We start from the raw sequence: 13,127 nt of genomic DNA on the forward strand, positions 1-13,127 counted from the left end.
GTGCCTGTGTGGGTTCTCTCTGGTACTCTGGCTTCCTCCCACAGTCCAAAGACATCAAGAGGGGACGAGGCTGATTGATACTCTAAATTGACTGAAGGTGTGACTGTGAGTGTGAATGGTTGTCTGTCTCTATGTGTTGGTCCTGTGATGGACTGGTGACCTGTCCAGGGTGAACCCCACCTCTCGCCTGAGGGCTGCTGGGATAGGCTCCAGCCCCCAGGATAAGCAGAAGAAAATGGATGGATGTTTGAATTTGTAGTAACCAGTTTAAGTTGCACCTTCTCCAGACAAACATGTAGAGTTTTCTGTGCAGTTGTTCATTTCAATTTGAATCAGTCATAAGCCGTCACACAGAAGAAGGCTAATAAAGCAGCAACCATGTAAGCCCCAGAAAGCCTTTGGTTTTACAAGGTTTCTGGCCACAAGTACAACAGCAGCAGTTTTTCAGCCATGCTTACAGAAGGAAAGGAACACATCTACATGGAAATCAGTCCTACAAGCTTGCAAGAATTTCATGCCAGATTGACTCAAATTACATAGTTTAGGAACATGTGTTAGGAGATTGGACGAGGAATGAAATGAGTGCTTTTCTCCTTATTCACAAGTCAAAATAATGTTCGAACGATCTGCCAGACTTTGTCACAAATTTTGTCTTGCAAGTTAGTCAAGTTTCAGGTTTCTGGCTCTTCTCCCGCCTCCTTTTTCCAAATGTCATGGTTATGTTATAATGACTTTCCCTTGTTTAAAAGTAACCAGCAGATGTCGGCACTAGAATGTGGCTAAATTATAATATTGCAATGCCAAGATCTTTATTGAACCAACACCACTCTAATCAATGTCTCAAAATGCTAGTTGCAAGCTTATGCAGCTAAGCTAACATTTTTGTTTATTGGAGAACGCAGTGTGAAAGGTGAAGTCTTTTTCACAGTCTTTCCAGCATAATTTATTTTGACATCAAAAAGGTTGCACAGAGCAGGCTCTTTTGTTTGTGCTTTACATTAAATTCTTTATGGCCTCAAGTTACAACAACGCCAGGTGCTCGCCATGTTGCTTGTTGTTGCATCATGAAGGGAGGGAACGACTTTCTGCTTGTCAATTAGTTCCTCAATGTTAATGCGCCAAATGAAGATTGTTCGAGTCAAGTCCAAAGTCACGTGTGTACGACCTCATCGCTGCTGTCAGTTATGCTTAAAAATATTACAGGATGTTCAGAAATTCAGCACGTCTGAGATGCTGGCAGGTTAAATCTGATATCAACTTTACTCGTACCTTATAATTGTGCGAGATGTGGTCACGGCTTCCTTTTTTAAAATTGCAATCAATGACTACAGCCATTAACACAAATGGCATCTAACAGGTCAAAGAAGGAGGTTGTTGGTAATTTCACCCCACAGTTTAAAGGATGATTAATTCTTCTACAGAGGAGATGCTGCAATTATCTGCACTTACTCGTACTACCTGTGCTGAGGGAATGACGCCTCTTCATTCTGAGATGTGCTCTGATTTGGGTGATTTTACAGTGAATTTCATCTGATTGTGTTGTCAGCTGTTGGGAGGTGACTTTCTCCTCTCCCTCTCTTTTCGTCAGGGAGGACTTGAAAAATTAATTACATAGATACAGTACATATAAATAACTGCAGCCCAGCGCACCGCCACATTGGCTCTGATTCAACGCCACACCGCCTTGTCATTTCACACTCAGCTGGAGCTCAAATCAAGGCCAATTTACAATGAAAGGGTGGCCAGAGAGAATGAAGCTCTATTTATTATTCCTTCCGGCTTTTTTGCAACTGGAACCATGGACCTGTCCTCCCCCCCCCCCCCCCGACTCTCCTTTGAATGCTTTCAACAAAAGGCTCCCATCTCTGCTCCTCCAGTAATGATTAGGCTTTGTAGTTTTACCCACACTCAGCCCCCACCCTCCAAAAAGCCTGGCATCAATCAGTTTTGTAAAACATAACCTCTGTGTGTCTTTAAACTGAAAAGCACTGGGATTTCTATTCCATGGGCTGAATTACATTAGTTTGTCATGTTTTGCAGGGCTTTCTGGTTCCTCTTACATGGACCAACGGATCTAATTCATGATTTAATATGGGGTATTCTTGCTGGGGCTGGTCTTTCTGTGCATGTGAAGTTCACAGTCTTCTAATCCCAAACATTTTTATTCTTTTTCATTTCACAATGATGTATTCAATAAGGATAAATGGAACCTTTCATGGTGTTGCATTTTTGTTATATCTGCATCTTTTTTGTTACATTAATGTCTCTTGCCCTTTGTCCTCTTTGCAATTTCCTCGCACATCACATTGACCATTGGCAACCTCATCACTGCATGATGTGATTTAGAGAGAGTCCTGTGAGACAGGTGCCTTTTTTGTTCACGGAGCTCTTCCTATCATTCATAACAACTTCCTCTTTCAGGTCGAAGGCAGCGGATCTATGCCAGCTGTCTCTGGACATGGAAGCTGTCAGGCCGTCTGTGCATGTGAGTCAGGACCATTAGCCTTGGCCCAAGAGATGGAATCTGGGGTGGCAACGCTGAAACAATGCAGTGTGGGTAATCGAGCCCTCTACTTCCTGCCAATCACCTCTTTTGATCTAGAAATAGGCAACACGTGACTACACTCTTAGGTCAGAGAAAATCCAAATGGTGCACTGCCATTATTTTTCATCTCCTCATCTTTCTGACAGATTGTTTTCCAGGTCACGCTACACCTAGAAATGTCTGTTTTGCCCTCTCTGAATACACCATGTTCTCACTGACATGCTCACAGGAGAGTAAAATAGGTTTGGCAAAGACCGGCTGAAACTGAATCCACAGTTGGGGTATCGTGGTTTCGCAAAAGCAAGCTCCAATTGAAAACTTCTGGCTTTAATGAATTAAAGCAACTCCAAAACAGCATTACAGTTTCAAGGATGAGCATTTGAAGAAATAGGAAAGGAGTGCTCCGTTAACCAGGGTACTAACCCCTGATATAATAACGAATACATTATAGCGCATGATTGACTTCACTCTTCGTCTTGCAAATCATAATCGTGTCATTGGGAATGGGTTTCCGCCTATAGAGGGCAGTCTTCCATTTTAGATTTAGCGACACCAGCTATTGCGTTTTTATGTTAGTGGATTGAAATATCCCATCATGCTGCAGAAAAATAAACCTGAATATGTGCAGCGATAAAGACAGTACGTCTAGAAATTATCTCACTCTCATCTGCAGTGTGTATTACTTTTTTGATTACTTTTTCTTCAGTGGTTCTGCTGAATTTAAATCAGGCAATTTTAACCTGTGCACATCGTGTGAAACTGGAAATTATACATGTAGTCATGTAAGTCTGTATTACTGCTAGGTGACAAGGCTTCAAATCAACATTGTGATTATTTCAAGCTTTTACCTCACCTATGATTAATGATCATCTTTGATTTGCACTTTAAATATGCTGAACTACTCCAATTAGAGTTTCGACCAAATTACCCATAATAAGCAAGAGTTGTGAGAGGTTCTAAATGGAAGTTTTAACACATTTTTCTGATGAGAGATCTAAACGTTATTGTTTTGACTAATTTTGCGGTCATGATGTGATTCGCCGCATTCGGATTGTTGTCTTTCACTTTATAATTGAAAAACGTACTGAAACGATGCCGTTGAACACCACTTGCAGGCTGCAGTATCTCTGCTGCTCCACATTTCCTTTAGAATGGTATTTTACCCACATTTTCTCTCTTTAGCAAACATTGTAATACTTATTTGCACTATGTTAATTCTCTAAAATTGTGATTAAATGCCCAGCTCTGGCTCTGATACCCTCGTCACCGACCACATGGTAACACTTTCAACCTCTGCTCTCTACTGCTGAGAAAGTGGATCACCGTGGAGAAAACAAAACCTTGTCTCCTCCACAAAGCAACACTTTTTCAGAAACTTGAAGTGATACCGTGTCACATTTAAGTGCACCTGAAGCTCTCAAAATTACATCCTGCCTTAATATCAACCTAATGATCCCTCCAGGATGTGAGCAGCTTCTAACCCTATAATTGGTCAAAGTGCAACATAAAATCAGGTGTTCTTTGAGAAGTGAACCGCTGCAGATCTCGCTGGAGACTTTCAATAGGCCAATTCACAGGTTCCGTTTTAGTGGTACTGCAAAGTGTTACTGAGAATCATGAAGGTGAGAGCAACTATTGATTTTTTTTTTTTTTGGAAGGGGGATCTAATTATAAAACTGCTCGGACTATCAACTCCTGAATAATAATATGCATGTATTTTTAAGTTCACAATAAAAACAGCCGTTTCGCATCAAACAAATATACCCACATTTATTTAGAAAGTATAAAATTTCACACTATAAAGGCCACTTTTCAGAGTTAAATCGACAACCTCTCTGCAAGATTAACAGAGAAATAACCTTGTCCCTCTCTGCTGGTCTAACATACTGTCCAGTTCTGTGGCAAAATAAAAAGAATTGTTCTACTCCACCACAGAAAGTAGTTGGCAAGATCTGAATAATTTAGTTGATACAAGAGAATGGCAGGAGAGTGAGAATTCCTGATTTGTACATCCCACAGAGTAGCAGGTATTCGAAATGTTTCTCTCTTCTTCTTCTTTTTTTTTTTAAACCGGTGGCTTACAGGCACAGCTTGACGTTACAGGCACTGTTTGCCTTCGACTGGGAGACTCAAAAAAAGAAATCTGCAGTTGACATTCTTTACAATGGCACCAGTCAGGCCACGAGAGGATCCCCCATGGAGAGAGAGAGAGCGGGAGAGGGCATCCTCTGGTGTGTGTGTGTGTGTGTGTGTTTGTATGTGTGTACAAGCAGGGCGTCTCGTACTGCAGACCTTGATGTCAGAGGCCACTTGGCTCACTGCGGATCTGGTGAGGTGTCCAAGCAAAACGTTCACATTCCTACTCACTAGCCGTGACATGGTGCCCACTGAGGTAGAACAGTTGTACCAAGACTTATTTATAAAGTATACAAATGAGTAACAGTCACATCAATAAACTTAAGAGTGGAGTCATGACAGGGAGGAGAAAAGAAGATCACATTTCACCCACATTTGTCAGCACAAGAATACGTAGACCATCGACATGTCTGGATATCTGAAATACTCCCTTCCAACTACTTTTGTTTCCCTTTCAGGCATTAATGGCGATTTCACAGAAACTGTACTACTGAATCTACAAGTCAGTGGGAACACTTCAGTTGTGAAATCACTTGCTCTGGTTATCTCGACGCGTGAAACCCCCCCCCCCCCACACACACACACAGACTCTCACACACACACACACACACACACACATACGCGCGCGCGCACACACACACACTAGTCAAGAGTGCAAACAAAAAACAAAAATAAGACCACAAAAGGGAAATAAAGCGGACACTTGTCATAATCAGAGAGGGCACATTCCCGTACAGAGACTACAACATGTTCATCCACTCTACAAAGTAAATCTGTCATGTCCCTTTTGAAGGCTCCTGTCTCCCCTGAAGGCTGGAATGGGCTAGGCGAGCTGGGCTGTGCAGTGCTTACAGCTGGACATCCAGCCCTGCATGTGGACTAGGACCAACTATTGTCCATCAAACCCGCCGTCCCCTTGCGGGTGATGATGCTTTCTGTAGACTTGAGGAGTCTCTCTAGACAGGGCGCGTTGATTTTGCCTGGTGGAGGCCCTCTGGGCACGGAGTCTGTTTTAGAGTGGCTGTCTGTGCTGGAGGACACAGCGTTGTCCTGCGTTAGGTCTCTGAGTCTGGGGGACGGCGCGTGCCTGGAGCCGACCTGAGCCTGCTCTGATGTTGGGGAGCAGATGGGCGAAGTATGGAGCCACTTAAGGTTACTGGCAGAGTAAGCTCCAGGAGGAGTGAGGTCGGTGACTCTCAGGGCTTTGGCGCTTACCGGAGCATCACTGACGAGGCTCGCTGCTGCAGTTGTGGTCACTGGAGATAGCTGCTGGTTAAAAAACACAAAACCAACCAAAATGGCTGCACTTTAGTTTTGTTTCATTTGGGAATAGTACAACAGTAAATGAGCCATCACTAGCCTACAGTAATAATTATTAGGGTCGGGTACCAAACTCACAATAAATCAATCTGTGCCAAATTTTGGTAAGTGACAGCACATCTGGGTGAGAGAGTAAAACATAGAGAAACAGAATGAGAACAAGTGAAGTCACTCCTGCAACTTTCACTTTCTGAGATATTACTAATACAACATTGGCCACAGCAGTGCGTCTCACCTGATAGCTTACAAACAGCCTGGTGACAAAATGAAAACTGGGAACACTGCACTTACTTACTCAAGCTGAAACTACATATTGATATAAAGTAACTTCATTGCCCAAAAAGGTGACATCAGTTCACATGTGACTGGTACCCAACCATAATAATGATATCTTAATGACCAGATAATAAAGGTGCACTAAAATCTAACCTAGGAATGTTAAACGAAATACTGTATACTGAAAACAACCCACCCCTCTCAAACAATACATATACAACAGATTAATATGAAATATTTAATCGTATACAACTGAACTCAAAAATACACTTAACGGCACAGCAGACTGCCAGCACACACTGATATATGATCACCTTAAACAGTCAGCAGCTATCGTTTAACCATACAGGAGAGGACTGAACAACAGAGCAACATCAGAATGAGGCTGTGGTTCCGGCTAAACATCCACTTTCATACTTTGTGCTGTGCAGATTGTGTGTATCGCCGATTGTAGTGTGAACTAGAAACACTCTTGATGGTGACAATCAGCCGATAGAAACTAAAACTAGTTGTATTCCAAACAGGAAGTGCAAGTCGTTGAATTACCCTTGAATAAATAAATTCCTCCAATATCAAATTAAAAACACCGGTTTTCAGTGTGTTAGTATGAGTGTGACGTTCAGAAAAGCATCTTTGTAGCATGGGGGGGGGGGGGGTAAAAGACATTTATGAGGGTGTGTCAGGATTAGCCACTGTAAAATTCTTTTGCCTTTAATTGGTGAGGATTTATTTCTGAGTATTGTGACCTTTCTTATCCCCTTAGGGACACTCCTCCAAAATTACCCTTTCTCCTCTGTCATTGTTCCTAGGGAACCTGAGACTGCTGTAATACCTCAGCAAAAATAGCCTTTAATCCTCCTTTCCCTGTCCCAGACCCGCGATTAAATAATAATAGATATTTTTGTCCCTGTTTCACTGCGTCGTTCACATATGTTCTTGGCAGCAGGCCTTGTCAAACGGAAGAGTTACATAACAGTTTTACTCTTCTACAACTTTACCTTGGGTTTCTTGGTAGGAACTGCTTCCTCTGCGGGGGCGACAGCGTGTTGGTCTTGGAATTTTACATTAGGGAACCAGCTCTTCAGCATTTCCTCCATTTTAAGAATGATATTAATATATTTCTCCCTACAAAAAAAGGGAAGGAGAGTAGAAAGAGAGAGACAGAGAATATTTTATCAAGCATGAATGTGCGCAATCTAGCAGAAACCTTGCACACCTCTTCAGTCAAATCTCATCTCTCTTTGTGCAGCTCACACAGGAAATATGCAATCTTAAACTGAGTGAACAATTACACCCGCTCAGAAAAACCTGCGCTCCTTGTGTGGGGGGAGAATTCTCTTAAGTACATTTCTCACATGTTTTGCGCTCACACGTGGCCTGATGTATTATCGTTCTGCTCGGCTCTAAATATAAACACCAAAGCCACAACGCTCGCCAGCAGCGTCATTGTGAAAATAAACTAGTCGTAGTGACGCAGTTCTCTGTCGGAGGTGGGCAGAGAGCAGCGCCCCATTAACTCTAACCCGTCAAATCCAGATGGTGGGTGGGGATTAGCTTGTGTCATATGATCAGGACCTTCCTGCTGTACTCCATTCAGTGCATGTTAAATTCATGTGAAAGATTATCTGAGACCGCGCCAGCTAAAAAAGCCACTTTGATCCTATCTACTGTTGTGTGGCTGCAGGAGCTGCCAGCTGGCAGCACGGAGCAGGCGACGGTGGGGAGGAGGAGGGGTTTAGTCCACCTTCCAGCCTCTGCCCCGACAGTCTGCAGGGAGGCTGCCACACCCACCCTTTGTCTCCCTTATGAAGGCGGCAGCTGGTGGGTGAGGGCTCCAATTAGTCTGCACCAACTCACTTTATCTTATCAGTGTACCTTGATGCAAAAGCTCACAGTGACGGGCTGCCTTCCCAACACTCTACCTACATCAGAAACGCTGTTTGAATTTAGAACTAAATGATCTATTAAGCTAATATTTACTGATCCATCTTTCACAGTAGGTTGACTAGATAATATACTACTTTGAACATGTAACCGCTTCATTTTCTGACGTTACCAGAGAAATATTATTTGATCAGTCAAACAATTAGCTACTTGATTATTATTTTACTACGTCGTAAAAAATGAATAAATGTATGTTTTTGACTTCAAAATTGATATTACAATGTATATAGCTAACGAGAAAACAATGATTGACAGCAAAACTAGACGCAAGTTGTTTCTATTTTGAAATGTACACATGAACATTGCTCCATGTCTAAATATATCGATCAGATGCTGAAAGGCTAAAACGGTTTGCTGTTTCATAACATAAAGACTGACCAACGAGTTGAAAAAAAGCACTACGGTAGGGGGTTGATATCATACTCTATTATGCCGTCTAGCCGGTGGACAGCTAATCAAGCAGACACAAGTGTGCTGCTCCCACCGCGGAGCCTGATTCATTTTTAACAAGATGTCCAGCTACAGTGAGAGGCTGCAGTAAATTTATGCTGAAAGTGTGAGGGGGGTTGCAGCTCCTCACAGGGCGGCCTGCTGCTAGCCATGTGTCATGGACATGTTGGACACCACACACACAGCAGACACAGATTTCTTTAAGGTGTAATTTTATATTTTGGGGTTCTTTTGTATTCTGACCCAGGTTTGAAAACTCTGCAGCAACTTCAGTTTCAATAAAGGACAAAGATCAAGCACACAGTTGAATTTGTCTCAGAAATGTTATTGCGAAAGTGCACACGCAAGGGAAAAGTCTATTACAAGATAATACTGATCATTGTTATGCATAGAACAGTATCTGGGTTAAGCTGGGGACACTTACCCCATACAGGGGTTCTGCAGGACACCCATGATCCTCTGGATCCTGTCCATGGCCACACTCTCTTGGAAACTGCTGAGTCCTGGAAAAGAAGAAAGTTGTACCACATGAGCTGTGTTGACAGCAGGGCTGAGTCTGCCGGGCAGATGGGTTGTGTAAAGTGTGTGTGTGTGTGTGTGTGTGCGTGCGTGCGTGCATGCGTGTGTGTGTGTGTGAGAGAGAGAGAGAGAACAGACTCCCTGTCTCTGTGGCCAGGAAGTGTTGGGTCACACAAGTTTTGGTTTTGACAAAGATCCCGAACTGCACAGCATCGGAGCTTGTCTGAACATGGCGTTATCTACCAGAGAGCCTATGAGATGATGCACAAACAGCTCCTCTCCTGGAGGCTGTGGTACAGTGTGTTCTCACTTGCCTCTGCCAGGCATCTCATTTACAAGACAGTCTGAAGTGTGACATTGCTTGTTATCCAGTGGCAAAAAATAACATTCAAATGTGTTTTTTTCCTCTTACAAAGCCATTTTGAGGCAGTTCCATTAGGTGTGTGCTTCATATACCTTTGCAAGACATGAATTCCCTTCTAAAACACACACACACACACACACTGGAAAAACACCTAGTCTCACAATTTTTCAGAAAAATAGCATGTTATTTTTTTCTAAGATGCAAGGAGAAAAGATGGCTGAAGACTGACCTGAGACAGGATTTTATCTGTAATGAGGGACTTACTTTCTCTGTATCTCCCTGAACGAAGGCCGTTCAAGATTGATGACAGTGGATGAATGTAGCATTGTAACTCCATACACTGAAAATGAAAATAAATACATTTGTAATTCATCAAAATGGCTCACACAAACCGCTGTTCATGTTAGAGGTTAAGAGGTTGCTCAACATGATTTAGCCTCTACACCCCCCCCGGCCTGCTGTTGTATTAGATTTATGACAGGAGACTAATTCTTCAGAAGCGTATGACTAACTCTGCTTTACTGGCACTGGGGAGGGTCATCTTTACTCATTCCTGAGGAAGTCCGTCAAACCGGCGGGGGTGTTTGCTCACCCTGGTTTCTCTGACCCCAGAGGTCACGGAGGTGCTCACCTTTCTGGTAAAAATTCGGTCTCTCTCTGACATGCTGGAAATGAGCTGCCGTTCCTTGCACTCCTCCCCTGTGAAGCTGCGACGCCTCTTCAGTGATTGCTGAGTGTTTTTGCCTGTCATTGCTCCTGGTTGTGTTTTACACAGTCCAATGGTATCCCATGTCTCTGTGCAGCTAGGGGGAGATCCCCGGCTAGAGGCCTCCCTGACCTCGCTCCACTCGTCCTCCTTCACGTTGCTGCTCTGGCGGCAGCTGCTTTCAGACGTGCCCAGGTGTGGTGGGGCGTTGGGTGGCGAGGGAGCCTCTGTCTGGCTGTGCTTTCTTGTGCAGTCGGGCTCTCTTTCACTTTCAATGTCCTCATTGTCACTAGCCAGCCAGTCAACGGAGTTGTCCGAATCTGTAGCAGACATCCTTGGCTGAAGGCTCTAATTAGCACTGACCATCACTGACCTGATGGGAGAGAAGACTGTGATTACTATGATGGAAAAAATCAGCGAAGATGAAGACAAAAGAGGTAACTGCATAAAGAAGTGTAGCCAAAATAGCCTGTTGAAGTGTCCTTGAGCAGTTCAGTCCGGTTAAATAAGGCCCTGAACCTCCAACCAAGCAGACATGAATAAAGACAGAGAGGCAGCACTGAGCAGATGGTGGCAGTTGTTCAGACCACAATGACCTGTTTGTTTTGCAGATGTAACACCTGAGCCAGTAAACACAGACGAGCCAGCGTCAAACACCAAAAAACATTCACAGCAATCCTGCGCACGTCCTCGGCTTTAAGGCAGGAACTCCAAGCTTTATTACACAACGTCTACATGAAATTATTCCTGCTTCAGTTTTAGTCAGCTGGCCTTTCAGCTGCCACCATCACACTCATTCACAAACATTGCTTGTTTTTCAGAGGGGGGTTAGGGGTCCGCCACCATGACGACCAGTAGCTCAGACCTCCCATCTACATAAGTGACACTGGGACTCAACAAAATGGGAGTCTGGTTCTCTATAATGCCTCTAATTGGATCTTTGCACGTTTCCTCTCTAATTTGTGCATCTCTTCCCATGGAAATGAAGTGAGAACAGCATTTTCGGATTATTTCTGGCCTTTGAATGGTTAACGCCTGGCATGGCTCTTGTTTCCTGTGAAATTTACGGGTTTGGGAGTTAATTGCTCCCTTGTTCTTTGTCTCAGGATGACCACCTTCTGATCTTATCTTTCTGTGGCAGGGTGGAGCAAAGATTTACTGACCTTACATATTCAACCGAACAAAACAGACAACAACCCTAATTGTAGGCTGTAATATGATTTCAAGAGATGAGAACAAAATGATTTGCACAGGAAATGTTCGGTTACCACGCTGTAAAAAGTGGATTTTATTGCTGGATGTTGAGAGATTGCCAGATTTGAAGTTATTCTTAATTATTCAGGAAAGGCCTAACAAGCACAGACAGGATTCAGGTGAGACTGGAAGAGCCTTTTTGTCTAACATCAAGCTAATAGCCTTAATTTGATCACGTCAGGCACTTATTTTTATAAACAGAATAAGAAAATGGAGAAACATCATCATCCAGGTGCATTTGGAACATTTAATTCAACTTGTACTACTGGATTTAATTTAATCCTGAAGTAAAAAGTGCTATTCACCTGTTCTTGGCCTTCATTACACCAGCAAGTCCATCAAATACGAAGTAGCTTTTTTTTTTTTTTTTTTTTTTTACAGTTATAAAAATACACAAAGAAAGCTCTATATGGTCTCCATATCTACGTCTACCTGTATAGGTGGGGCACATGAATAGAGATGCCCACCTCCTAACGTATTTTTTTCACCAAAAAGAGCGATAAATCTGAATGAGGACAGAAATGCTTTCACCCCGAGGTCAAAATTTACGATATTTTCCAAAAGGGAAATTTAAAAAAACAGAAGTCCCATCATGTGCGCGCCTTCAGACACAATAGACTTCCTCATCACTGGCAGTAAATTTGGCAACACTCGCTGTCAGATTATGTAAAAGACCAGTCACACCTCAGCTGTCACAAAAAAAAAATCCTCCAATAACTGTTTATCACTACTGACAAATTTCTCAAGAGAATCTTTTTTCTTTATTTTTTAAATAACAAAACCCCCACTCTTGATGTTTATAAATTGGGATAATGTGACGATGAGGTGATGGTGATGAAGAAACGTACCTTCCCAGGATGGAGCGGCCGGTACGACTCTTCCTTTGTTCAGCGGTAAATCCAGCTGGCTTGTCGGGCAGAGGGCAGCTGATGTGCTGGTCGTGCGGAGTGTGAGTGAGGAGGTAGTACAGCCAGCGCTCGGCCCGTGTTGCTTCTCCCAAGGCAACGTGTCTGGAGGGGCGTGGCTAGAGGCGGCCTACGATCCCATTTGCTACTTAAACGCTCCCAACTAGCCAATCAGCTTCTCGCCTGGACGCAGCTGCGGAGCGATAGGCGAGACGCGTTTACATATGCAAATGAGATGGAAATGACACAAACACGTGGACACGCGGATCGGTTTCATTTCAGCAGCTGGGCGAAAAGTCAATCCGGGGCTAGTTTTGGTCATTCTTGATGCATTCTTCCTCGTTATATCATCTGGATGATGATGCCTGACTTGTGGCATGTGAGCCAGCGGGAGCAGCCCGGTAGAAAACACTGTCAGCAATTCCAAAAAGCAACTGTGTTTGCTCAAAGACACTTCAGCAGATATTTGAAGCCTCAGTTGTCCTGACTATTTAGAATGCCATCAAGGACATATGAGGGGTTGCTTCATGGATTCATGGAGTCAAAACCAACCTAGAAAAAAAAAGCATTTCCTGTATTAATTGATGAAGCCCTTTCTGAAAATAGCTGAAAAAAGCTTAAAAACTGGAGCAGAAAAAACTGAAAGATTAGCAGTACTTTCTAAAGTAAAGTAAAGGAGGAACAACTGTCTTTAAATAGCCCAAAATT

At 43.2% G+C, this 13,127-nt stretch overlaps 1 protein-coding gene across 2 annotated transcripts; it reads right to left on the bottom strand.

Moving 5' to 3' along the window:
* Positions 1-5,247: 5,247 nt before the first annotated feature.
* ciartb (circadian associated repressor of transcription b) lies at positions 5,248-12,589 on the bottom strand. Of its 2 annotated transcripts, none has more exons than XM_086209051.1 (6): positions 12,363-12,589; positions 10,186-10,633; positions 9,819-9,894; positions 9,096-9,174; positions 7,276-7,402; positions 5,248-5,950 (listed from the first exon to the last, which is right to left on the bottom strand). In XM_086209051.1, exons 2-6 carry the CDS (start codon positions 10,591-10,593, stop codon positions 5,561-5,563), a joined length of 1,080 nt encoding a protein of 359 aa, XP_086065177.1. In that variant the 5' UTR covers positions 10,594-10,633; positions 12,363-12,589; the 3' UTR covers positions 5,248-5,560. The 2 variants fall into 2 exon arrangements, with proteins under 2 accessions (XP_086065177.1, XP_086065178.1); XM_086209052.1 differs by having other exon boundaries at positions 5,248-5,947; positions 12,363-12,582.
* Positions 12,590-13,127: the final 538 nt, after the last annotated feature.

This window comes from Aulostomus chinensis, chromosome 7, assembly GCF_037954235.1.
Source record: "Aulostomus chinensis isolate RoL2024-O1b breed Wild chromosome 7, RoL_Achi_v1.0, whole genome shotgun sequence".
Taxonomy (NCBI): Eukaryota; Metazoa; Chordata; class Actinopteri; order Syngnathiformes; family Aulostomidae; genus Aulostomus; species Aulostomus chinensis.

Coding starts and splice junctions, on each gene's coding strand:
- ciartb (XM_086209051.1), bottom strand. CDS start 10,593: ATGTCTGCTACAGATTCGGACAACTCCGTTGACTGGCTGGCTAGTGAC. Junction 9,895..10,185: donor ACCGAATTTTTACCAGAAAG/GTGAGCACCTCC, acceptor TTTCATTTTCAG/TGTATGGAGTTACAATGCTA. Junction 5,951..7,275: donor TTCCTACCAAGAAACCCAAG/GTAAAGTTGTAG, acceptor TTTTTTAACCAG/CAGCTATCTCCAGTGACCAC.